The sequence below is a fragment of the Chlamydotis macqueenii genome, chromosome 1 (assembly GCF_036417535.1).
Source record: "Chlamydotis macqueenii isolate bChlMac1 chromosome 1, bChlMac1.mat, whole genome shotgun sequence".
Lineage (NCBI taxonomy): Eukaryota > Metazoa > Chordata > Aves > Otidiformes > Otididae > Chlamydotis > Chlamydotis macqueenii.
The window spans coordinates 185,967,306-185,993,734 of record NC_141556.1 but is presented as its reverse complement, the minus strand read 5'-3'; the positions used below and the strand labels follow the sequence as shown (position 1 = coordinate 185,993,734).

General features: G+C 38.8%; 1 protein-coding gene across 3 annotated transcripts; it reads left to right on the top strand.

Moving 5' to 3' along the window:
• Positions 1-304: 304 nt before the first annotated feature.
• On the top strand, positions 305-25,983 carry RCBTB1 (RCC1 and BTB domain containing protein 1). 3 transcript variants are annotated; one of them, XM_086771870.1, is made up of 12 exons: positions 305-515; positions 7,637-7,807; positions 8,748-8,898; positions 9,386-9,552; positions 11,711-11,869; positions 12,960-13,067; positions 13,992-14,134; positions 17,199-17,389; positions 20,834-20,960; positions 21,475-21,626; positions 22,314-22,444; positions 25,026-25,983. In XM_086771870.1, the coding sequence occupies exons 2-12, from the start codon at positions 7,664-7,666 to the stop codon at positions 25,164-25,166; spliced, it is 1,614 nt and encodes a 537-aa protein (XP_086627996.1). In that variant the 5' UTR covers positions 305-515; positions 7,637-7,663; the 3' UTR covers positions 25,167-25,983. The 3 variants fall into 3 exon arrangements, with proteins under 3 accessions (XP_086627996.1, XP_086627997.1, XP_086627998.1); XM_086771871.1 differs by lacking the exon at positions 305-515 and adding an exon at positions 558-673; XM_086771872.1 differs by lacking the exon at positions 305-515 and adding an exon at positions 2,968-2,995.
• The last annotated feature ends 446 nt before the right edge of the window (positions 25,984-26,429 follow it).

Sequence of the window (26,429 nt, the reverse complement as noted above, 5' to 3'; positions counted from 1 at the left end):
CAGGGGGCTGTGCCGGAACAGGAGCCGCAGCTCGGGAGCAGGCAGGGGCCTGTGAGCTCCCGGGGCCAGCCCGGGCGCCGCCCGCTCCCCCCCCTCACGGCGAGGCCCGCGACCACCCCACCGGCGGCTCCCCACTTCAGGACAGTCAGCGCCCGGCGGCCGGAGGCGGGGCGTCACGTGGTCACGCTAACAGCAGCCAATAGGTGGCGAGTAACGGGGGTGGGGAGCCACCTACCGCCGGCCACGTGACGGCACGCGCGAACGGTCAACTGGGAGATTGCCCTCCCTCCGTTCCCCCCCCCCCGCCCGCCGCGGGGCTTGGCGTCACGTGACGCGCGTCTCTGAGCGGGGCCGTTGGGCTACTTGGCGCGCGGCAGGGCACGCGCCGGCCAGCCGTTAACGGCTCTAACGGACAGCAGCGAGCGGCCAGCAGCACCTTGGTAGGCGGCGGGAGCGCCCAGCCCGGCGGGCGGAGGGGCCGCAGGGAGCCTGTCGGGGGATGTCGCAGGGGCCGGGTGAGGAGCGCTTGGCGCGGTAGCGTCCGTCGTGGCGCCGGGCCGGACTGGGTGTCCCCTGCGTGGGGCTGCGGGCTCCTCCCGCCCCTGGCGCTGCTGTCAGGGCGCTGTGGGGAGCGGCGGGGAGCGGCTGGGTGGAGGTCAGCGCGAAGACCCCGGTGAGTGTCCGTGAGGCTTGCGATACCCGTCCGGTGGAGGAAAGGGTCCTCCTCTCCTAAACGGGGTTCCAACCAAGGGTTGAGGGTCGTCGTTCGAATGACTCGGCGAAGTGTCCTCTTGGTCCACCGATGAATTTCTCCCACACAGTTCTCTGAAAGTCTCTCTTCCTGCCTGGCGTAGCTCACAGTATGTTCTTACAGGTTTTTGGTTTTGCTTTTGGTATTTTTTTTTTTTTCTGATTCACGGTGTTTCAGTTTATCCTTCCCTTTTGTTGCCTGCTTCCTGAAGGCTGAGATCTAGCTTACTGAAACAGCAGGGCTCAACAATTTTTTTTTTCCTCACTGGGCTTTATATGAATAGTGTTTCTTTAGTTTTTAATACATTTCTTCTAAATTAACTATTAAAAGAATATTTACTTTCCTAAATGAACTTTCAGAGTTCTAATTTAGGTGCTTTAAGTGACCCCTTTTGGAAAGCCTGTTGTCATCTAGTGACCAAAGGTAAAATGGACTTGAATCGTTTAAACTAGAGGTGGGGGTTATAAGAAAAAGATGCTAAATATCGTAAATGGAAATGTGTTTGGAACACGAAGTTTTCTAGAAAAAGCTATTTAGAAGACACAGTTATTCTTTAGAGCCTTCGTATGAATGTTTTCCTTTGGATGCTTATCTCTGTATGCATCCGATTGACATACAAGTGTTGCTTTAGAAGATGTCTTGTCCTCAGTGAATGGCTTCAGTAAGTTGCAGTAATGGCTCAGCTTAAAAAAAAAAAAAGAAAAAGAAGGCATACTGTGATTGTAATTACAGTCTTGTTATGGTGAGTGGATGGCTGTCATCCTACTAAGGGTTTTTTTCTATGGCTAAAACAGTCTTATGTTCAATAGTATTCATATGTGTGGTGTTTTTTGTTTGCTTATATCTCTCTTAGCTGGTTACTCAAAGCAAATAGAAGGTCTAGTTGTCAGTTCTTAGATCAGCAGGTTTTTCTTTCCTGTATTGCTCATAAAAGGCATCCAAAAATAAATCACGCAGAGGTTTGAACACAGATTTGTCATAGAAATCTTGCCTTATGTAAGGTCTAAGGAAAGTAAGTTAAGGCATGTGATTTCAGGGAATGCAATATCATTTTGTTGGCAGGGAGAAAGCTGCAATAAAATCACTTGGTTCATGCATCTGATTAGTGTTGATGGTATGTCTGGTTTCCCTGTTCTTTCTCAATATTGAAATACGAGATTAAAAAAACCAAAAATAAAATAGAGAAAACATGGGGAAGATTACTGTTATGTCTAGGATTTGACTCTTTCTTGGTTGAGGTGTACTTAAAATTAAAAAAGGATCGAGTGTGTCAGTCACTTTGTGTTGTTCTAAAGCCACATGTCCCAGGTTTTGTGTTCTCACTTCTGTTTGTAATTCCCATAGAAACTAGGTGAAATGAAGGCCTGAGCCTGCAGTTTCCTTCTGTGCTGGAGTAAGTCTGCCCAGCTAGAATAAATTGCAATATTGGGGCCTGAGGAAAGAGTGAAACAAACATTCAGTTGTGTTCAAACACTCTTTACAAATAAGGGGATGAATTTGGTTTGCCTGGCAAGGTTTTGGAGCGGAGCAGGGGGGGCTACAAGGGTGGCTTCTGTGAGAAGCTGCTAGAAGCTTCCCCCATGTCCAACAGAGCCAAGCCAGCCAGCTCCAAGACAAACCTGTCACTGGCCAAGGCCAAGCCCGTCAGCGATGGTGGTAGTGCCTCTGGGATAACATAGTTAAGAAGAGGAAAAGAAAACCAAACTAGGCAAGAGAAAAACTTCAGCTGGAGGAGTGAGAACATGTGAGAGGGACACCTCTGCAGACACCCAGGTCAGTGAAGAAGGAGGGGGAGGAGGTGCTTTAGGCACCGGAGCAGAGGTTCCCATGCAGCCCATGGTGAGGCACGTTGTCTCCCTGAGGCCCATGGAGGAGCAGAGATCCACCTGCAGCCCGTGGAGGATCTCATGCTGGATGGAGCAGGCCGATGCCTGAAGGATGCTATGACCCTGTGGAGAGCCCATGCTGGAGCAGGCTCCTGGCAGGAACTGTGACTGTGGAGAGAGGAGTGCAAGCTGGAGCAGGTTTGCTGCAGGACTTGTGAGCCTGCAGGGGACTTGTTCTGGTAGCAGTCTATTCCTGAAGGACTGCACCCCATGGAAGAGACCCACACTGCAGCCCGTGGGAAGGATTCAAGTTGGAGAAGTTTGTGGAGGACTGTCTCCTGTGGGAGGGACCCCACGCTGCAGCAGGGGAAGAGTGTGAGGAGTCCTCCCCCTGAGGAGGAGCGGCAGCAGAGACAAGGTACGATGAACTGACTGCAACCCCCATTCCCGATCCCCCTATGCTGCTCAGGGGGAGGAGGTAGAGAAAATTTGAAGTAAAGTTGAGCGAAGGAAGAAGAGAGGGGTGGGTAGGGAGGAGGTGTTTTTAAGATTTGATTTTATTTTCTCATTACCCTACTCTGATTTGCTTGGTAATAAACTAAACTAAATTCCCCAAGATGAGTCTGTTTTACCTGTGACAGTAATTGGCGAGTGATCTCTCCCTGTCCTTATCTTGACCCATGAACCTTTTGGTGTATTTTCTGTCTCCTGTCCAGCTGAGGAGAGGAGTGATAGAGCAGCTTTGGTGGGCACCTGGCATCCAGCCAGGCTCAACCAACCACAGGGGATAATCTTTGAGGAGTTTAACTGTAGTTTTTTGTTGTGATGACAATTGGTACTGTTTTCCTGGTAGATGTAGTATTTAGGCTATTGTTCTCTCCAGCGTGGATTTGTTCAGCTGAGCTGTAAACTCTGTAAAACTTGATCTAAAATTATTTAACAAAACACTTTGTAAACACTGTCTTTTTTTTTCTTTTTTCTTTTTTTTTTTTTTTTTGAGGCAGGGGTTCATGTTTGCCTACATGTATCACTGTGAAGCAGTCTGCACACTGTTTCTTTAGAAAGCAAATTAGTGAAAAGTTGAATGCAAAGGCAGCAGTTTAGCATAGAATTTTTGAAGTGCTTCTGTCTCTGAAAACATGTGGCTTTTAAAAGTTTTGAATGGATCTAGATTTATTTCCCTAATGTTAGTGAGTGCTTTGAGTTCAATTTTTGTTTATCACAATATATGGCCAGTTCAGTTTCCTTCTCTACAAGTCATCCTTTCTTGCTTATTTTTAGCTTCACTGAAATTCAAACAATCATTTTTGTTTCTGTTCCTGTTTGTATACTGATATTGTTGAATAATTTCAACAGTGTCAAAGCAGTTAGAAGAGGTATTGTTGATATAAGCTCCCTCTGCTGGTTACTTCTGCAGTAGAAATAAAACTGCATGGTATATAGTTGTTTATCACTGGATCATGCAGCAGAAATGAAAAGAGAATTAAAAGCAGTGACATAAAATGTTTCTAAAAACAACTGTCTACCAGAGCACCAAGTTTAAGTTTGACTTTTATACTTATAAGATTTTTAGTTGCAATTAACTTAAAATCTTGATGTTGATACGTAAGTGACAGACACTCCTTAGAACTGCTGCTGCCATGTTGCATACAGAATCTAAACAATAGCTTGAGAGCTAGTATACTGAGACAACTATTTGTGTACAGATCAAAATAACCTCATTACTTTGGACTCCATCTGGTACATTTGCTGCAACATTGCACTTAAAAACTCAGTTAAGGTGCAGTCGTTGCATAGTATGTAATGTAGTGGAGTCCAGTCCTCTGGATTATCAGGAGAAGTAAACAATAAATTTGGCTCTCTTATTGATGCAGTGCAGGAAGGGTGAATGAAGGACACTGTGTTTCTTTGTGCAACTGCTTGCAGTGACGTGACTGAAGTCTCCTAAATCAGTCTTTCATAGCGAGAATTTACCCAGAAGAAACTCGGCGTATACCTTGCCCTCCATGTTCAGACAAATATTGTGCAAGGATGAAGTCTGAGGTATTACAGAGTGTCTACCCTTTCGGAAAGTGTGCAGTATGTCTTAGAGGATGCTAAAATTACTTGGGTTTCTGTTCTGATAACACTGAGTTACTTTACTGACGTCTCAATTTACAGAACTATATATAAATATAGTTTCCCCAAATACTTCTTTTTCCCCACTATAGACCTTCCCCTCCTGCCTCCTGTGGCAACTAGAACATTTATTGGAAAACCACGGATGTGGCTAGGGTTATTAAGGAATTAATCTTTAGAGAGGAAGAAGATGGTGCTTTTGCCTAGGTTGAGCCTTTATTTTCTGAGGAAAGTGGAAAAGAAGTAGTTAAAACATCTTTCTATGCACAGTTAAAGCTAAAAACAGTAGTCTGTGTAGTCCAAACTCCAGAACTTTCAGGTTTGTCTGTTATTTCACTCATTTAGCTATAAGCATAAACAAAAATAGCTGCTGTTGATACTGTAAAAATGTTGCAGCTAAATGATTATAGGTACTCCAGCAAATGGCAGCATCTAAAGACAGTAGTTAATATTTGTAGAGGACGGGGAAAGGTTGTGTGTTTGAGGAGGAAGAGTACATATTCTATAAAAGGCAAGAGGTACTTTCTATTTGTTTGATTTTGGTTTTAAGGATTTTTTTAAACTTTTATTGGTTGCTAAACCTGGAGAGACTTTAGGATTTGTTGAAGAAACCTGCCAGTGGCTGATGAGTTTAAAATCTTTTAGGGAAAAACCCTTGAAATAATTTTGTAGGATTGTAGTAACAGTTGAAGTTGGAAATATATAGCATTGTTTTAGATGAAGCAGTGTTACACCTTTCAAAAACTGTGAAGTTCTTCACCTGTGGATGGAGTTCATTGCTCATGTCTTCAATCTGGAAAGTCTTGTGTGCTTGAAAGCTTTTATTTTGTTTAGTGGTATTAGTTTGTCTGACAAGATATCCAATTAAGCTTTGAAATATGGGAAATGCAGTGTAACTCACATAGGTTTTGTTGAAGAGAAGTGGTTAACTGAGTCATACAGTAGTGGAAAACATGCCAAGTGGGTTAAGGACCAAGCACAGAGATCAGAAAGGGATAAAGTAGAACATTTTAAACTGGCTACCTTTAGAGCAGAATAGGTTCTCAGGGTGCTGTAAAACTTGTTAATGTTTTTACTAGGACATTCTCTATCAAAATAACATTTTGTCTTCATGCCTTAAATTGACAATATGTGTTGAAAAGAACTTCAATGAAGAAAATATTTTTCTTAATTTACAGTTTGACTTGTTTGTGCCCTGCCAATTGTATATTATATGGGGCAAATTAAACAAGTGAAGTCAGAAATAACTGCAATTACTTGATCTGCTCAAAACAACAAGTCATTGCTGCCTCCTTTTAACTGATTGATGGTGTCAGACATTAAAAGATTTGCCAAAATGAGGTAACAAGTCATAGCAGCTAACCAGCCTCAGTTTGTAACTGGACTAGAAATTAAGAAGGCTTAAATGCATTCAGATCTGTTTAGCTGTGTAGAACGTGCTGTGTTCTCGGACTCAGGTAGACTTCCAAAAGATGTTCTACAAATACATCTATTGTGAACGTGCCATCTGGAGACATCGGGTGTTTTCAAGACCTGCTTCAAATGTGAAACGTAGAGTGAATTCAGGCTCTTAGTGAGTGAGGTGCCTGTAGAGGAGAGCTGGGTTTGTTGGAGCAAGGTTACAAAATTTGATAGAGACAAGTCTGGGTTTTGTTTGTGTTGTTTTGTTTGGTTTTTTTTTTTTTGTACACATACTTCCACTGTGACCTCAGTTTTTCTCAAATTTTTCAAATATAGTAGTAATAAACCCCTTCTTTCCAAAAAACATCTGGACTGAACAACCTATATTTCAGGATTCACTGCTGATCTTGAGTAGCTTTCTGAAGCTATGTCGTGGCTGTCAGTACAGTTTTGAGAACCAGGCATCAGGAGCAAAGGAAAGAGGCTCTCTTGTGTTCTCATTGTTCTCCATACCTAATGCCTAGCCATCATCAAGAAGAAGCCTGACTTGAAGGCAACAAAGCAAAGAATAGGGGGATGGGATAATGCTGGAGCAATAAAATGACAGAAATAAATGTTGATGAGAGGATGGCATCTGGATAGAAACTACATTTCTTACGCATTGAATGTTTCCTTAGCTGCCTGCCTTTTTTTTTTTTTTTAATGACTTATTGTGATTTTTATCATGTTACTGATGTTCTGTGTAATTCTCCACCCCTAGTGCTTTTCAGATTTCATGAAGCTTTCTGATACCCCTGAGCATGGATCATAGATTGTCAGTGGCAGAATCCCTTCAGGTTATCAGTGATGGTACAATTTTTATGTGAAGGACTGAAGCCCTAAATAAGCTCCGTAGGTTTGTGTTGACTGTCAGCTTTGTTCTTGAGCTGGTGCAATTGCCCTGAGGAAACTGGGAAGAAGCAGCATTGTGGAAGGATGGATTGTATACATCTGTGTTCACTGACAGATTATGTCTATACTCAGTAGTGTTTCCAGCTTTTGATGTGCTCCAGCTTGTTTTTAAGTAACAGATTATGACAATTTCGCTTAATAGCTTTTTGTTTATGTGTTTCACTGCTTAATTGGACAAACTCATGAGTTTATCTCATGCTTTTATAGTCTCACAAGTAGTTTTTGACTGTAATAACAGCTTTTGATTAGGCAAGACATGGCAGATTTGGGTCATATGCTCAATAGCCCCACTTTTTTTTATTTGCAGGATTCACGTGTACATCAACAGCTTGCTTGCATGGCATGTACAAAAAATTTTCAGTTTACTTAAATATCCTGTTAAGAAAAGATCTGTTCTTCCATTGTCCTACCAGTGACTTGCTACTTGTTCACCTTAATACATGGAAATATAATTGCATATTTCATGTAGAAGAGAATGTTATACTTTCAGAAACACAACACATATATTTTGTTTTAAGGAAGTTATCTTTATTGCCTTTTTGTGAAAGTGCAAAATACTTCTTTTAATAAGCTTTTTTTTTAATTACAGCAATGCCATCTTACTTGTAGAAACGTCATGACACACAGCAGCATCATGGTGGATGTAGGAAAGTGGCCAATATTTACGTTACTGTCACCTCAAGAAATAGCATCTATTCGGAAAGCATGTGTGTTTGGTACATCAGCCAATGAAGCTATATACATAACACGAAATGATGAGGTAAGGCTGTAATAAAGTGGAGCGTATACTCTACAGCTAGTTGGTTTCAGAGTCCTCTGAATACTTGTAGATTAATATCTGCTCAAAAGCATTGTGTGAAATTTGTGTACTTCAAAACATGTTGTAAGTAATTTGTAGGTTTTTTTTTCAGTTTTACATGGGGACAATACAGATGGAGTATTTATAGAACCATAGAATCATAGAATGGTTTGGGTTGGAAGGGACCTTTAAAGGTCGTCTAGTCCAACCCCCCTCCAAGGACCAGGAACATTTAGAAAGCTTATAAATGACAAAGGCCAGGATGGATTACATGCACTTTTAAAGACAGTCAAAATTAAAAAGACATTGTGGTAGCTTGAAATTAAGTACAAGCAGTCCAGGTATGAAGTTATAAAATGAAGTTATGGCTTGCAAAGTAAAATAAAGATTATCTGTGGATTTTAATGATTCAGAAACTCAATGCGCGTTAGCGTTGTGCTGCTGAAAGAAAACAAGCCAGCTGTTCTGGGATGTATTAATGGGAGGGTTTCTCGTGAGACTGGGTAGAGTAGGATGTGTTGGTTTTTTTTCCACTCTAAGTCCTATTAAAGCTGCCTGTAGGATTAGTCTCCCAGCTGTGGCTACTCTTTAAAAACTACTTTTAAAAGAACATGGTGTCTGTCTTCCACTTTCACAGTTTAATACTTTTTAGAATACAGTTCCTGCAAGTATGAAGTCTAGCTTCTGGGCTTGAACGGATCTGAAGAATTCAGACCCATCAGTTAACTTCTGAAGTGTCCCCATGCTGACTCTGGGGCTTATCTACTTCCATGAGGGAAGTTTCTGGCCCTCAAGAGTCAATGGCAAAACTCTGTCCTAACTTTATGAAGACCTGGATATTACCACATCTGTGCACAACTGAGTATAAATCACTTGAAATGAGTATTTGTCTGTTTTTCAGGTATTTGTTTTTGGACTGAATTGCAGTAATTGTTTGGGAACTGGAGATAATCAGAGCACAATAGTACCAAAGAAACTAGAAGCCTTATGTGGAAAGAAAATTTCCAGTCTCAGTTATGGAAGTGGACCCCATGTTGTACTTTGCACTGAAGGTAGAAAATGAACATCTAGTATAGAAACATCAGTTGCAAATTTTAAGTTCTACTTGGATGTAACAAGAATGGATTAAGGTGTAATTGTATTAACTTGTTAAGTGGGTAGTGTACACTAAGGGGTTCTCATTGGTCTTAAGTGGAACTGACTGTATTCTGTAACAAGTAAAGTAAGTTTCTGCTACATTTCCGTGGTCTTGCAACTGTAGAGTTTCACTCTGTCATTTATGACATACTCAGTCTTACCTATGCATTTTCATGTATTTCCACAATAAATCTAGGAGTTATGCTGTGGTACATGGATATAAAATAGTTGTATAAAAGGATAAATTTTTTTTAGTATACAGATGATTCTTGTAATGGTTTCACTATTTGTTAATGTCCTTTCACTTTCATGTTATCATTTTCTAATTTCTTAGAATTCTGTCTATCTTCACTTCCTAGGATTTTTTGGTGGTTTTTATCACAAACTTAAATATTTTTGCAGATGGTGATGTGTATGCTTGGGGACATAATGGTTACAGCCAACTTGGGAATGGCACAACCAATCAGGGCATTACTCCTGTTCAAGTTTGCACAAATCTGTTAATAAAGAAAGTGGTGGAAGTAGCTTGTGGCTCTCATCATTCCATGGCGCTGTCATTTGATGGGGATGTAAGTTGAAACCTGTTCACACCTCTTAATCTCTTTCTTGAAGTGAGTAGTGCAGGTGTTCTTGTAGTCTGAAGTTCTCTCTTTCTCTACAATGTAGTTAAACATAACCTTTTATTCTACTGCCTCAAACTGGGGTGTCCTTTTCTTCACAGCAGACCTGAAAAAACCTCAAAATATCCCCCAACCACAAAAACAAGGGAATAAAAAAGGCTAGTAAACTTTTGTCTGTCGTTTGTTGTATGTCTCACAGGGATGAGACCAGAAAGCTGTACCACTTGCAGGTGAAAGAATGGTTTGTAAGGTGCAAAATCTAACACTGATATTTGTTTGCAGTTCTGTTATTTAAGGGGCATATGTAGTTGTTAATATTCACTGGTTAGCTTTTAGCCTGTTTCTTGTAGTCTTCATGATTTCCATACTAGTGGTACCAGCTGTTGTGTGGTAGCTGCTTGTGATGGCCATGCTGTCTCTTTTAATAAATGTAACGTGCTTGAAATCTCAGTGGAAGAGGGGAAGTTTCTTTGTATTTACCATGGAGTTGATATTGACAGCTCACTTGCCGTTGTGGCCAGTTAATGTACTGTAAATCCATCCCTAGCGTACCTGGCAGTAGCTTAGTGTGTTTGTGCTCTGAGGTTTTATCTGTACCAAAATTGATTATACTGAAAGCAATGGAATGTGTTAAGTGGAGCTTTACTTACAGAAAGATTTGGCGGCAAAAACCCTTGTGACTTGATGTGCCTGAAGTTTTAGAGATGCATTGAAGTTGGAAGTATTTGTGGAAATACTTGGCATAATTGATTTGTACTGGTGGTTCAGTGCAATTTTAGTGCAGTGCAAAATTTTTGAAAAGAGTATCTTAATGGTAGACTTAAAGGACTGCAGATACGTGCTTCTTTGAGAGAGGAAACTGATTAGCTCTTTGGCATTTTGATCTGCTTTTGAGATACTCTTCCTTAATTTATTTGTGTTACTGAAATTAAGATATCTTACAGATCATCTTCAGACATTCAGTAGGAATCAAATATCTAGCAAATACAAGTAACAAAAAGCAAAGGACTAATGCTTTCTTTTGTTCATATTAGATGTGGTAAATAAGTTGTATTAGTGGGAGGTTTTTGTTCTTGTCTTTGGTGTTTGGGCTTTTTTGTTGTTGTGGGGCTTTTGGTTTTTTTTTTGTTTGTTTGTTTTGTTTGGTTGGTTTGTTTTTTTTTTTTTGTGGCAGAGGAAGTGTTTGTTTTTAATGACTGACTTTTGGTTTGATGTTGCAATAAACAGGCAGCTTTTGGCACCAAAGGATGTGCAGACTTCACATTAGGGTATCTATCAGTGTGCTTTTACCAGCTGGACTCTTTGTGGCTGGGTATTTCCAAGAGGACAAACTTCTTAACTGGGTGAACCACCAGAAAATGGACTATGAGAAATAGTTCTATGCCAAGCTATAGATGTGTATGCACATAATAAAAATTGAAGGAATTGAAAATACAAAGTTATAAGTACTGTTTTAATAGCAAACTACTTCCCTGTCTTCTGGACTTTTAGATGAAAGTAACCAATTTTTGGGGGGTTTATTATTATTAATTTGCCACTGGCAAACTTTGGATTGTCAGAGATGGTGCTTTTTGATAATGTCATTGTGTAAGAGAGTTTTGCTACTGTGAAACATGAGCTGACAAAACCATCTGCTTTCACAGCTCTTGAAAGATATAAAAGTATGATGAGTGTCCGGCAATAACCTGGTTTGAAGTTATGTGAAGAAAACTAAACAGCTGGGGAGTTCAGCTTGTCTGGGAAACAGATAATTCAAGCCAAAATGTTCCCTTTTCCAACATCATGAAAGTATAGGCGGTCCACTCACTATGCTCTTTGTCTTATAGTCTGGCTTATATTTAGTACAGAAATATTTTCCTTTTGTTTCCTCTTGTAGTCAGATGCTCCGGTTCTGTAGCAAGAAGCTGAAAAAAGTACAGTGTTCGTATTTGCTAGATCAGTCCTGTTGCTGTTTATTACTTTCGGGTGTTGAAAATTAATTTTAAGCATTTTAGCTTGTTAAGGTAGTTTACCTAGTGCTGACTACAGTAAGATTATAATTTATTACTATTGTTACTGTTATTAAGACTTAAACTGCAGGGTTTTGTTTGTTTGTTTTTCTGGACAGCTGTACGCTTGGGGCTATAATAACTGTGGTCAAGTTGGATCTGGATCTACAGCAAACCAGCCAACTCCTCGTAGAGTTTCAAACTGTTTACAGGGTAAAATGGTAGTTGGCATTGCTTGTGGTCAGACCTCCTCCATGGCCGTAGTGAACAACGGTGAGGTAAGCATTGCTGCATTCTCATGTTCTCTCTGTTACCTGAACTTACGAGGTTAATGTCTGAGCATGGAGAAATGCTGAGATGATGTGCTCAAGTTATAGAGTTGTATTGATAGAGTTATATAGAGTTATACTGATAACTTCTGTGAGACCAATTTAAAGAAAACTCTGCAATTAACTGGAGATGCTGTCTTTACACTAAACACTCTTTATGATAGAGACTATAGTGGAGCATAATTCTTACTGAGTCTGCAACTGCAAGAATTTGAATGCTTATGTTAAGCATGTCTATCTTCCTTATTTCAATAGATTGTTTAACATATATGTCTTAGAGTTTTTGAAAGCGTGCACAATTAAATAGTTACTCTTTCTGCAAGAATACCCTAACTGATCCTGATTCTTAAAGACATTGCTTAATTGCCAGCATCAAAACCAAGCTTTTGAACATCACCCTAGTATTGTGCAACTGTTCTGTTTCACATAAGTTTATGGTGCTATCTTGCTTCTAGGTATGAACTGTAACCTCAGTTTTACTACACTTCACCAAACTTGGAGCATAACGTTTCTTTATGACTAGAGGGTAAAAGTCCCTGAGGTTGAGATGAGCTTTCACTGAACATACTTCTGTCTTGATGTGTCCACCATAACAAAACTAAAGCAAAAATTAGAGCTAAACTGAGGACTTTGATTTAAACTAATCTAATAGATAATCTGTTGATCAGAATAATGAGTTTCTTGTTTTCTTTAAAAAAGAAAAATGTAATAAGGAGAAAGGACATGTAAAAGTCAACAAAACTGTTGACACTGTGGGAGAGATTTTGGTATATTGTAAGTTTATTGCAAAATTCCTAGTACTTCAAAGACAAATCTATTTTTGAAAGCTTCTTTAAAAGGTAAATGCAGGATTGAAAAGTTGAATACAGTCAGTCATTGCAGTCTGTTTAGTATCTTTCAGCCTTCTCTATATTGCTCTTGAAATAGTGTACAGTTTTTCAGTAAGAGGTACTTTTTTGACTTGTGCTTGATACTAAGTCTTAAAGGCTCTATACTTCTACAGAGGAGTGGCTTAGTTTTGTTTTCCTTTTGCAATTAGGTTTATGGCTGGGGTTACAATGGCAATGGTCAGCTAGGTCTTGGAAACAATGGCAATCAACTAACACCATGCAGAGTTGCAGCATTACATGGTGTGTGTATACTCCAGGTATGTCTAACATGGAAATGAAAATACATTCATATTTCTAGCATCTGCTAAAACAGTATCTTAAGCATCTTATCCTGTTTCTAGATTTCACAGTTCAAATGCTGAAATTTTTTAGCCCCTATAAATTGTATTAGGCTTATAAAAAGCACAAGTAAGCTGTAAAATACTGGCTCTTGTAAATGTCCTGAATGACTTAAAGGTAGCTAGTATAACTAAGTAAATTATGCTATAGATACAAATTGCATCTTTGTTATAAAGCTGAATGAATGAAATGCACTTGGCAAAGACAAGAAATGAAGGGGAACAAGATGTTCAAATCAGACTCTACATTAATATTCTAATTCACCCTTCAGAAGTGAGGGGAAAGGGAAAATGAGAGTCATGAGTGTAGATTTGGTTGTTTGGTGGTTGGGGTATTCTTTGTTTTTTGTTTTTATTTTTTCCAGCTAAAGAATAAAACTGAAAATTGGGATTTTCTGGATTTTAATAAGGTTCTGTGGAGTTTCCTGTGATAACTGGGGTGGAATGGTTGTTGGCTGTTGAACTGCAGCTCTCTTAGTTTGTATAAAGTTCAAAGTATCAAATTCTGAAACTATTTTAGAATTGCAAAATGTGATGATGAAGTTCACTATTCTTTATGTGAAGGGTCTGCAACTAAAAACTAGTAAAGGCTAGGGTGGCTTTGCAAGAGTGTAGTAAATTATTTGTGAGTAACCAATGAACACTAAATGAATCTGGGACTTTTCCAGTACGTACAGTTAACGTATTTTGTGTTGGCTCTAAGTACTGAGAAATAATGCATTGTAATTCTAAATGAAGAATGCCTGAGGTATTTAACATCAGCTAGGCTAAGGTAACGTGTGCAATAATTTTGTTTCTCATCTCTGTTTTGTTTAGTAGTAATGCTTATACATTTACTTACAGATTGCCTGTGGCTATGCACACACATTAGCACTAACAGATGAGGGTTTGCTCTATGCCTGGGGAGCTAACACTTATGGGCAGCTGGGAACTGGCAATAAAAGTAACCTGCTAAGCCCGGTGCAGATCATGATGGAAAAAGAAAGGTAATCTTGCTGAAGCTATTTCTGGATTTGTAAATCTGGGCATATGTTATGCAGTCTCTAGCACTGGAAGCATGCATGTGTAGGGCTTGGTGGATTTTTTTTTTCTATTGCTGATGTTAAAAGCATAGGAAAAGGTGGCAACTTACTATTACCTATCGATTGAATGCTTTTTGCTGTCTGTGATTATTACCTAATACTGAAAGATAATTAATGGCTAAGTGTTAGGCTATTCAAAATGTGGTTCCTTTGGTTAAAAATTTAGAGCTATGAAATTGATAAGCCAAGCTTTTTAGCTGTATTGAGGCCTACATTAAAAACAAACAAACAAAACTGACAAAAAACTATCAACTAAACAAAAAAAAAAACCAAAAAGGAGGGGGAGAACAAAGTGCCACCTTTGTAAGAAGTGACATGTGAGGAAAAAAACAATTTTCTGAAAGGCTGGCAATAGCCAACCACAAAAACAGAACTCGATTTGCAGGGTTGCTAGAGCTGAGGGCAGATAATACCACTTTGATTTGTGGTATCACTTAGTAGTTTGTAGTTTCTTAGTTTCCTAGACCCATAAAAGAATAACCCTAACCCTTGTCTACCTTCTTTCAGTACGCTTGTCATCCTCGTATTTGGGATGGCTCTTCTGCTGTTCACCTACAAACTTGGACCTCAGTCTTATTCCCTAGGCCCATGTGTATACCTATAGAGTAATGTACCTTGCTTTGGAAATATCTTAGTCTATAAATCACTTCACCTGTAAATCTCTTAACTTCTAATCTCCTCTTAATTAGGAAACACTTGTGGTTGGTTTTTCTCCTCTATTTCTGAACTATCTTTCTGGGAAGTAATTCCTATTTTTTCTGTTTCTCACACTTAACGTTAAATTAAAAGCTGGACAGTACTGAGATTATTTAAGAGCTTAAAAAGCGGAGTGGACGGGGGGAGAAGAAAGGAACCATCACAGTAGAAACCACTGACATGAGACTGGCTTGTCTGTGAAGGAACTGACACTAGCGAAGCAAAATGAAATGTTCTTTAAAGAAGCACTGGAAGAGAAATGTGTATGTTTGCAAATAGATCAACCTTGTTTTCTAAGTAATTTGTTTCTTGAGTGAACTAAGGGGAACTATTGCATTTAGAATTGTATGTGAACACAAGCATGGGATTATAATAAAACTGGCATTTGTTCAATGACTAAAGGAGGGAGAAAATATTGTAGCACTTCTGCTTAGGATCTAAGGGAGACATAAGTCACTTGAATTTACTCATCTTGCTTGACTTGGCTCCCTTGGAAACAGTGCTATATGTGGGTGAGCTGTCATTTCCCATGACGCACACTAATGCTGCTTCTCCTGGTCTTTTTCGTTTATATAACTGTTTTGTCATTTATATGTAATGCTAATGATGATTCCTTAGGAGGTGGCATTTGATGCTATCTTGAAGAATATTTTACATATAGCTTGTAAAGAGCTTTTAGACTTTTTGTGTTAGCTTGGGGAAACAGTTATTAAGGTCAGCTTATTGAATTTTTATGTTAAGTATGTGCTTAACATGTTATCCTGTACATGTACTGTAAATGTACTATACATATGTTATAGTACGTGTTCTACTATGCTTCTTAAGTATAGTATGGTTACTCTAAACATAATAATTTGTTCTCTTAAAGAAAGAAAGTTTGGGGAAGGAATCACTTTAGGTGTATAACTATAATGGACACTAAGTTGTCCCTAAAATAATTTATGATGTCTCATGCAAAGATGCTGAAAGATCTCAATGTTGCATAGAGGTTCATAAGTTGATGATGATGTAAAACAACCCATTAGGCTTTTATCTGCCAGAAATTAGTGATACAAATACTGAAAGTGATTGTAGATTCTTTCCATGTTTTATCTTGAAATAATTTTTGCACTTAAAAATTGGACATTGTGCTAAAAAAGCTTTTTGCCTAAAAAGCTAGCTCTTCCTAGATATTGTTCTGTAAAGGAATAAACATTTTGATATCTGTATTCTTAGACTGCTTGGAAAGACTTTTTTTTTCTTTTTTTGTCCCAGTTAATGTGTTTCTGGCACAAAAGCATGAAATATTCTGATGCATGGAGAACATTGTTAGCAATGGAGAAAAAATAGGAAAGTGTAGCTTTTATTTTTAAGTAATGCTGAACTTCTCCTGGTTTTTGCTTATTATGTCAACAGAGACACTGGCAATGTCCTTGCGTTCCTTTTAATGGAAGGGTGATTCTTCCCAGTTCTTGTAATGTTTCAGATAGTAAGCTAGGAATTGTGTGAGCAATGGGAGTACAGAATAGTTAAGTGTGCATCAACAACTCTAATATTTTAAGGAAATGTAGGACTTTACTTTAAAAACAGCCATAGCTTTTCAAGAATGTGGGCTTAAGTGCATTTATTCACCTCTCCTCGAATGAAGCACTATCCACGTTTCATGCTGAATCTCAGTGTTGCGGAAAGGAAACTAAGAGCAAAATAAGAAGTCAGAAATACAGGCAGCAGGTCAGATCTCTGTGTACACACAAAAAGCAGATAAAAGGCAGGGTAGGAGGATTTCGAAGGATTTATTGAAAACTACATAGATTCTAAATCTCAAAATGAGAGAATTTTTGACATCTGTTTGAAAGAAGTTCTGAAAAATGCTCCACAAAAATCTTAGTAGTATGTCTTTCCTGCCTGTTCCCTAACTGGAAGTTTTATAAGCTCCAAAAGCATTTCTTCTTGAGAATAAGTGTTTGATGTGCATTGGTTTTAAAGGGGAAAACCGAAACTTTGTTTTGCTTCCTCCCTGTCCCATGGTTGTGGAAGAAAAGGAGGAATGTGAACTGGTGAGAATGATGTAATTAAAGCAATATTTGATTACTATAAAATCTACAAGCAATCTGAAAATGGCATTGCAGTTAAGTATGAATCCATTCAAACAGTGTCATATTCATGCAGGACAAAAAAAAGAAGTACAAGAGTGTAGATGCATAGTTTGATTGGCTGTTATTTTGGTGAGGCATTTGGGAAGTCACTTGATTCCATACCTGTAAGTATCTCACAAGGTTTTTTCTGTTTGCAGGGTTGTGGAGATTGCAGCCTGCCACTCTGCTCACACGTCGGCTGCCAAGACCCAGAGCGGCCAGGTGTACATGTGGGGCCAGTGCCGTGGGCAGTCAGTGATCCTTCCCCACCTCACTCACTTTGCCTGCACTGACGATGTCTTTGCTTGCTTTGCTACCCCTGCTGTTATGTGGCGTCTTCTATCAGTAGGTGAGAACAAGCTCTGGTATGGCAGCCAATGCTATAATTTCTTGGTGTGTTTGTAGTGATTAGTTTACAATACCACTTCTGTGGCAGGATGGTTCCTGCTTTAAGGAGAACTGGCAATTAAAACTAGCTCCTTTAGCTAGGTTTTTTTACTTCTGAAGAAAACAGTCTACTTCAGTAACTAAGAATCTAGAATAGGGTTAAGATTCTTTGTTTGCCAGTAACATCTGGAGAGAACCTTGTTTTACTGTTGCACTACGAATATTCTGTATTTCCTATGTTTGTATTGTTTGAGCTCCAGCTCAGGACTGAGAAGGACTCCCGGATCATTAAATGAAGCTTTTTTTTCCTCTTAAAACTATTTCTGTTTGGAAGACTGCTCCTGATGCTTGTTACTTTGGTGTCTAACAACTTCAGTTATAAGTGTCATCTCTAGCTTTCCCTCCTTAGTGTTTACCCTTCCAATATGAATATGAAGGAGCAAATCTCTCTCCTATGTTTCATGTTAGAAAAGTAAAGTAATGGCTTTCTAGGTTTCCATTTTGTGAGATTATTTATCTCAATTTGATTTATTTTGACTTTCCCCAAAGATAGGCAGACTTGTAAATAATAGTCCCTGTATAACAAGACCCTAATGTAATTGTTTTCTGTGTTAGAACTCTCTTCTTACGCTGTCTTGGATTATACTTTGGGATGTGATCTGTGTGACCAGAAAATAAGCCCAAACCTTTCTTCTTTATTATCTTTGATTCTCATGCTACTAATTCTTATTTTGACCCCAAATATGCTATAAAGTGCTTAGCTTGCACTTCCTTGAAAACAGGAAGGTGTTTTCATGTTCAAAACATGAAGGTGTTTTTATCTTAGATCTGCTGCTTCACTTCTCAAGATCATTCAGGAGATCTGATCTGTTTTCATATTGACAATGGATCCTAATTTTGTTAGTCTCTGTACAAAATTGGCTTTGTGGAGGGTTCACATCGTAAGTAATCTTTCTCCAGACTCACGCTTTATCTTTGCATGTGGCTTGTCCTAACCCAGCTTCTCCATCTTAACTTCTCATTTAGCATGTTATGACATTTATAGAGGTCCAGATAACAGCATCTCATCTATAGAGGAAGACTGAATAGTTTTACTAAAGAGAGAGAAGATTAGCTTGGAGTGATCTGCTTCTGGGTAAATCCAAGTCTTGTTTTATCCCACTTCTCACTTTCTCCATTCTCTAATCCTCTGGGATATATGTTACTCTTGCCTTCTGCAGAGGTCTAATGGTTGTCCAGATCTCTTGCCTTTTGCTAATGGTGAAGGCTGTTTAAATGACATCTCCCCACTTTCAGTACCTTTCAAGTTCCTAATTTTTATGAAGTATTCCCAGACTGAGTATAATAAGATACTTAGTTTTTGTTCCTGTATTTTAATTCCTCTTAGCCTTTGGGTGTTCTTCCCCTCTTATTGTAATAATCCTACTTACTGAATATTTAAATCAAAAGCATTAATTCTGAGGTCATTTTTAATCTCAATTTTTCCATATGCATTTTTTCCTTCCCCACCTTTTTTTAAATTCGTATAGGTTTAAAAAAAAAAAAACAATTTTTTTCTTTATGCTTATTTTGCTGGTGGTTTGCTGTTTTGTGGGTGTTTTGTTTTGTTTTTAATTGAGAGCTAACTCTGCATAAAGATTATTGTTCCACTTCCAGTTTTGATGGCTCTGCCAAAAAAAAAAGAATGAGTCACTCAGCATTGGCTGTGGTGAAGTACAAATCTGCAGCTTTTTTTGAGGAGTGAACTTAAGGTATTTGGAGGGAAAGTTGATCCACTGCATAGCTTAAGCTAATCTGATGGCCTAGAAAAAAAGTCACATGAGCAAATGGAGGGGGATTGGAGCATGGTTTTGTTAACCCTGATGAGATGCAGGTTCTGTGAATGATCAATGTAAATCAGAGTGTATGATGTTTTGTGGCATGAACACAATTTGTCTGTTATAGCAGTATTTCTTTTTAAATAATGTGTGAGCTGGCACGGGCAGGACACAGGAACAACCACAAAACCACAGATTAAATGCAAAGAGTAAATTTATTTTCGTTACCTTGACAACCAGGGGATCCCTGAAGCAGCACCTGGGTAGAGGAATACAAGCTGGGGATACAGGCACAGCAGAGCTGGGTGCTTGATAGCAGATCACCGAACCTGCTGTTTTCACCTGTGTTTTAGGGATCTGTGCGGGTGTAATTTATCACTGTGCTTTGATCTTTCCCACAGCAGGGCAGGAATTTCAAGCATGTTTGATAGAGTGCCTCTGTCTACCACAGGCCTCTGTTTTCTAAACACAGATGTTCTACTTGTCCAACACACAAGGCTAAACAACAGTTAATATGATACATGTGTTTTTCAACACACCAGCTGCAAATCACTTGAGTGTGTTTACAGTCCTCCTCACCAGTCTTCTGTTATTTTCCCACAAATTCCAACTAATTTAGCTGTCCCTAACGGTGAAGAGTAATTTGTGGATTGTATATGGATAAACAATGCACAGTCCTCTGGGACACAGGAGACAGACCACATCTCCTTGTAATGGAAATCCACTTACTGTTTCATACTTTGCTTCTTAGAAGCCACATGTTTTGAAACACACTTTTAAGATGCCTCAACAGAAGCTTCAAATAGTGAATTAAATCAAGTTTTTTAAAAACTTCAGAGTTATTACTTTACCACAAGCGTTAGACAACTTGGTTGTACCAAGAACATGTTATCTACTGTCTCCCTTCTTCAACAGCACTACTGTTAGATTTTCTGTTGTCATAACTGATGAATGAACCAAGTATAATGGTGTCAGTGATAGTTCATGTTAGTGAGGCCTTAACAGACAACCTGCAGGCCATATCCAATCTGCCAGCACAAAGAAGTGTCCAACTGGTGACGTGTTTTCTTGCTCTTCAGGCGCAGATCACATTGTGTCAGTGTGGCTGAAGCACTGTATGCTGTGTCTCAAGTGAGATGCAGGTGATGCTGTAGATGCCTGTTACCAGCAGTTTGCAGGTTAGCTGCAGAGGCTGGTTTGCAGTTTGCAGAGCTGAGCTGACCCAGCACTAGCACTGAGCTGCCAGGAGGCTGGCAATTTCATGGGTGGTGCCCAGGCAGAGAATGGGAAAGGAAGTTCTTCAAGTACATTCCTTGATGCTGTGCTACCTCTGTGTAGTGAACTGGAATGGGAACTGCTGACCACTGCAGCCTGTAGCTGTTGTGGAGCAATCCTTGCCCATGGGAAATGGTATTGGATTAATTAATTCTTCCCATTTCACCCCTTAAGCCAATGGAGCTCTGATACTGACCTATTTTCCTTGACATGCTTAGTTGAGCTGCTAGCTTTAATTAGTGACGTGTGTGTGCCATTTAAGGTGCTTAGCATGGTTTTTTTTGCTTGTTTGTTTTAATTTTTTTTTTCTGTAGAACATGAAGACTTTTTAACAGTAGCAGAATCTCTGAAGAGAGAGTTTGACAGCCTAGAGACCTCAGACCTAAAGTTTCGTGTGGATGGAAAGTACATCTACGTCCACAAAGCTGTTCTGAAAATCAGGTAGTGGTCATGTTTCACAGCTCTTATTTATACAGTATAACCTATTAGTATCACATCTAAGGGTGGGGGGAAGTAAGGAGTAGGGAGGGACCACTCAACCTGTAATACGTAACATCTGTGTATCTCTAATCACTTTAAATTAAGTGATTGTAAAAAGAGTTGAATAAGATGATGATCTTAAAATGGTCCATATTCAGCTCTGTTGTAAAATGGTCCATATTCAGTTTTCACTAAGCCTATTTGTTGCTCCCAGGACAGTAAATTAAGATGGTCTGATTGCAATGTATACACAGATGTTTCTGTAGCATAGATCAAATAAGAGTTTTATCTTGGTGCTTAAGTATAACAATGCCCACAGAATTAGGAACCAAGATGTGGACTACTGGCTGTGATGGGATATGGTAAAATGTTTGTCAGCATTGCAGAGTGGACCAAATACATATTTCAGAGGGACTGTAATGTAGTGTTCATGTGTTCTTATGATAGTGTTCCAAATGATGTCTTTGTCTCTTAGGTGTGAACACTTCAGAACCATGTTCCAGTCGTACTGGAATGAGGATATGAAGGAAGTGATAGAAATAGACCAGTTTTCTTATCCTGTGTATCGTGCCTTCCTTGAGTACTTGTATACAGACAGTGTTGACCTTCCGCCTGAAGATGCAATAGGTATTGCTTATGGTCCAATTATGTTAGAAAGCAACATCCAGAAAAACTGAGACAGGGGATGCAGAATAAATGTATTAATATAGGCTTCTTGTATAGCCTGCAGTGCATTTTACTGGTGATTAATTAAGCTGTCTTTAAAATACAGATGGAGGAAACTTACTGCAGCAAAAGTGGCACATATTTAGAAATAAACTGTGAGCAATTTTTTCAAGGTTGGGAGAGAACCTATTTCCTTGGGTTAAAATACTTGCGTATTTTACTAAATTGAGTCAATTATTGTTTAGGATAGTATGAAAGAATCTCAGTAGATCTAATAAGGGGAAACCTGGACAGCAGAGCAAAGAGCAAGCATAATTCAAGCACAGACTTTTTTTTTTTTTAATGGTAGCTTTTTGCTTGTGTTGTGGTGCCTGTTTTGTGACTGTTCCACTCTTGCAAGCTGTTAGGTATGCAAATTGGTGGGACAGCTTGTGTATTTACAGAGATTAACAGGATTGCAGCATGAGGTAATAAAAGGCCTTTCTTCATGTGTAATGGTAAAATACCTTTTTCTGAGTAGTGACCTACTTGCAAAAAGCATGTTGTAGACATACGGAACATTGCCTACAGATGCAGCAGGAGCATAAACTGTTGTTGAAAGAGCAGAGATTGTTACAACTGACTAATACAATGGTGTTTTAATTGCAGGGCTTTTGGATTTGGCTACTTCGTACTGTGAAAATAGATTGAAAAAACTGTGTCAGCACATTATCAAGAGAGGGATTACTGTGGAAAATGCATTTTCACTGCTCTCTGCTGCTGTCAGATATGATGCAGAGGTAAATTTCTAAACTTTAATCTCTTAAACAGGTGAATAGGTGGCTGCTTTCTGACTGAAACAGTGGAGAAAAGCAGCCAGTTATATTTTTCATATAAACTCTCTCACTTAGTGTCAGATTTTGCCATTTTCAAAATTTGAGAACATTGGACTTATAAAAACTGTATTTTTCCCATAAACTGGTACTGGGAGGGTGAACTAGTACACAGATATTGAAAGGTTACTTAAGTCTCAGGCTGAGACTCAGTATCTGTAAATGCTTGTATTGCTTAATCTCATGGTAAAAGGTTATGGTGCTGTGCCAAGCTTCGTGAATTACTGTTTCTTTGGGGGTGGGGGCTTGCTTTGGCTCTTTGTGTTCAGCATAGTATCTGTGCATCGCGTTTGCAGCTTCGTAACTGGTTTTTAACTTACTACTTATGCTTGTAAGGCAGTTTTGGTACTCAGTAAATCAACTCATTGCTTTTTCTTGAACTTAATATCCAGCAATTGGCATGTGGATGCCCTAACTTATTTCAGAGCCTTGAAGTGTGTTGCTTTTTTGATATACCTTACCCAAAGGCTAAGCTGAATTGTGGCTTCAGCTCTACTGGGAATAATTATTTCTTTGGTGGCAGCTCATGGAAAGTAAAGATTTCCATATTTTAGCCTTAGTTTGCAGGATGAGTGTTCAGTATGTGATTGATTCTGCTTGTAAAGGGTAGAAGAAATCCAGTTGCTGTGCCTTTGCCGTACTTCACTAGCTAAATGAAGTTAGAACGGTAGGCTTAAGTCCTACTCAAGGAGTGAATGGGTGACACTGAGGGGTTGGGTTTCAGTAAAAAGTAGAGTTTACATGCAGTGATGCTAGATGGGGGCTTGAAACTGCTTGGGTGCTGTAGTTTAAGGGACTGTGTGTCTGGAAGACAACAGTTAAAAAAAGCTGCTTCACTAATTTAAAATACCCCCATGACATAAAACTCCCCTATACTTACTTTCTTTGACTGAATTTGAGTGACTAGAATTAGGTTAGATCTGGTTTCCTGTTGTAGCTTTAAAAATAATCATTGGATGTACCTTGTGCCTTTATTCACTTAAGTCTATATTAAGTACAGTTTGTTGGGAGTGCATCCATCTGCAAATGAAATTCAGTCTTTTTTATTACAGAACTTTACTTACTAAAAGTACAGTCTTTTTATTTATTTGTATGCTTCTATTGCATTGACTTGGAATATGATTTTTTTTTAATAAAGCAGTGCAAAATGTGGTAATGTGTATGACGTAATTTTGTTTAAAATGCTAGTTCATTCTGTTATGTAAAAAAAGAAAGCACTCATTGTTCAGTTCTAATAAGTTTGTCTTTTTTCGTTGCACAGATGCCACACAAGTCAAGATCTGCAACTTCAGAATGCCTGGTTTTAGGCCAGGACATATTTTTATATTATTGTAGTGTCATGAACTTGCTGGCACACAGTTGCTCTAGCTTTCAGTGTTTACTTTAAGTGAAAACATGAATATTAATCAGTTTTTCATACCTCTGCAAATTTTTTATGCCTTACTGCAGCACCAGATCTGCTGAGCAGCTAAGGAAGGGTGTGTTCTTACATATAAAACACTAGTTCTGCAAACTTATAAAGAAATAAAGACATTAGAACAGGGTGGAGGAGTTGCTGTTTTGTAAGGGCTGCAGCATCCTCCTTAGAGCAACTTAGATCTGCACCACAAAGTGTAGATTTCCTCCTCAAAAGCAGAGTTGAAACAAATAATCTGAGTGGGAAGTGTCCTGTGGTCAACCTTATATTGACAACAACTGTCTCTTGGTTTTTCAGACACCCTTTCTCTCTGACATCATGTGAGTGCAACGATCGTTGTCTGAGGCTTTTCTAATCCTTAAAGGGAAGGCACTTCCAAGTACACTCAAATATCCAGAGCCCATTTTCTGCAAGAATTGCTATGCTGTATTTTGCCACAGTACTTCTTTTGATTCATTTTTGGGACATCTGTGAAATAGTTTGTAACATGAGTCTGTTTCTAATGCACAGAAAGGCCTTCTGCCTAAACTGTGTTTTCAAATGATCCAGTTAGGACACCCTGGCGTTTAGCCTGGTGACATGCAACTTCAAGGCTTTAGTTGAGCCTTTAACTAAGCAGTGAGCCAAGCAACTTTATGCATAGACTTGAGTTTATATTATGGAACAAAAGAGCTGAATTTTTTTAATCCACTCTCTTGGTTATATATTGGTACCCCAAGATCTCCTATTTGTATTGGGTTTTAGTAGCTGTCAGTGAATGCAGATGAAACTCTTCAAGTGGGAAAACTTTTACAACATACATTGTTCAGAACAGCTGATTTTTGTGACTGCAGCAATATAGTGTGAATCACATTCTGGTTACTTTTCCCTTTATAACCAGGTTATATGGGTAGAATTCTGTTTTCTGTGTGAGGAAAAAACATTGAGAGCCACTGAGTTAATGTGTTTGTCTAATTCTCTGCAAAAATAAAGTATATACAGGCGTTTGTGCCTGAGTGTAACTTTCTGTGATGGAAGCAAAAATAATATATTTTTTTTTTCTTTCCTTTTTTTTTTTTTCTTCCTGTTTAGGACTTAGAGGAATTCTGCTTTAAGTTTTGTGTCAATCATTTGACGGAAGTGACACAAACTACTTCATTTTGGCAAATGGATGGTCCTCTGCTAAAGGAGTTCATTTCTAAAGCCAGTAAATGTGGAGCCTTTAAGAACTGAAATGAGGCTGTAAGTTAGGGGTGTTTGTAGGGGTTTTTTTCAGATTTAACAGGATGTCCTAACTGTACAGGTAAAAGCAAGTGTTACCTGGTCTCTTGTACCAGAAGACATGAAAGGCCACAGTAAAAACAAATGTTTTCCATGCTCAAGAGTGAACTGTTGTGAAAATGTCAAGCAAAATATTCACTTGCATTTAGCAAACCTGGATGATGGAACCTGCTCAAGATTTCAGAGGGAGAGAGGAAGCACTGTAGTGTGCAGAGGATAGCAGCTGAGGTTAAGGACTTTTACCTTTTTAGCTTAGGAAATCTCAACTCTAGCACCACCTGTTTGTATTTTCAATTTACTTTTGAGGGTTGGAGAATAGTCTGACCTGAGCTGCTGAATCATGTCACTTAAATCATTAACTCCTTTTGATTATAGAGAAGCAAATGGCATGGGTATCTCTTACCGCATTTGCATGATTGTGAATGAATTTGCCATTTGCTGTGTGCAATTAACCACGTGTATCCGGTGCTTAGAGAAGTGGGCAAAAATAATGTATCCTCAAAGCGTACCCAAGTGACTGAAGAAAAGGGTAACTAGCAAATCTAATGGGAAGTAAATCTCTATATTTGAGTATACCTTAATATAATGTGTACTTTGTGTAATCTGTTCAAACAATATTTATAATGGTTAATGGAATAAATTCCTTCTTTGCTGACTTCAGATGACATTGGTTCCCTTGGAGGGGAAGGGATACATTGTTCTGAAAGTGGGGGATTTGCATTTAAGTGTTGTTGAAATTTAAACTACATTTAATAAAATTCACTTTTTTGTACCTGTTCAGTAGCAAACTTCTTTGGACTTGAAGAAAATGGCAAGGTTTTTGTGTTACAATACAGCACAAGCTGATTTAAAAAAAAAAAAAAAAGCCAAAATGAAACCCACACTACAGACTATGTATTACTGAATCCTACTGATTTCACAGTGGTTGACAAATGCCTGTGATCTCAATTTCAGAAAATGGCAAATTTTGCTTGAAGGCACTAATTTAGTGATTACTATCACCTATGGATCTGGTCTTTTTCACTAAAAGCCCATATGTGACTAATCTTAGAGCATGAATGTAAGGAAGTACACACCTATTATTTTTATTGACTGCCTTTAAGGTGTTAGAAGTACAGGGTAGAGTAGAGAGCCTAGAACTTCAGATTTTAAGTTTAGGTTAACTACAGGTCTAATTTTGGGTTTATGGCTTTGCTAAGTTTTGCAAACTATGGT

Bases quoted from the DNA above. Each gene is read 5' to 3' on its own strand.
- RCBTB1 (XM_086771870.1), top strand. From the start codon at position 7,664: ATGACACACAGCAGCATCATGGTGGATGTAGGAAAGTGGCCAATATTT. The intron at 11,870-12,959 runs GTAAGCATTGCT...TTTTGCAATTAG, and splicing joins CCGTAGTGAACAACGGTGAG to GTTTATGGCTGGGGTTACAA. The intron at 20,961-21,474 runs GTAGTGGTCATG...TTTGTCTCTTAG, and splicing joins AAAGCTGTTCTGAAAATCAG to GTGTGAACACTTCAGAACCA.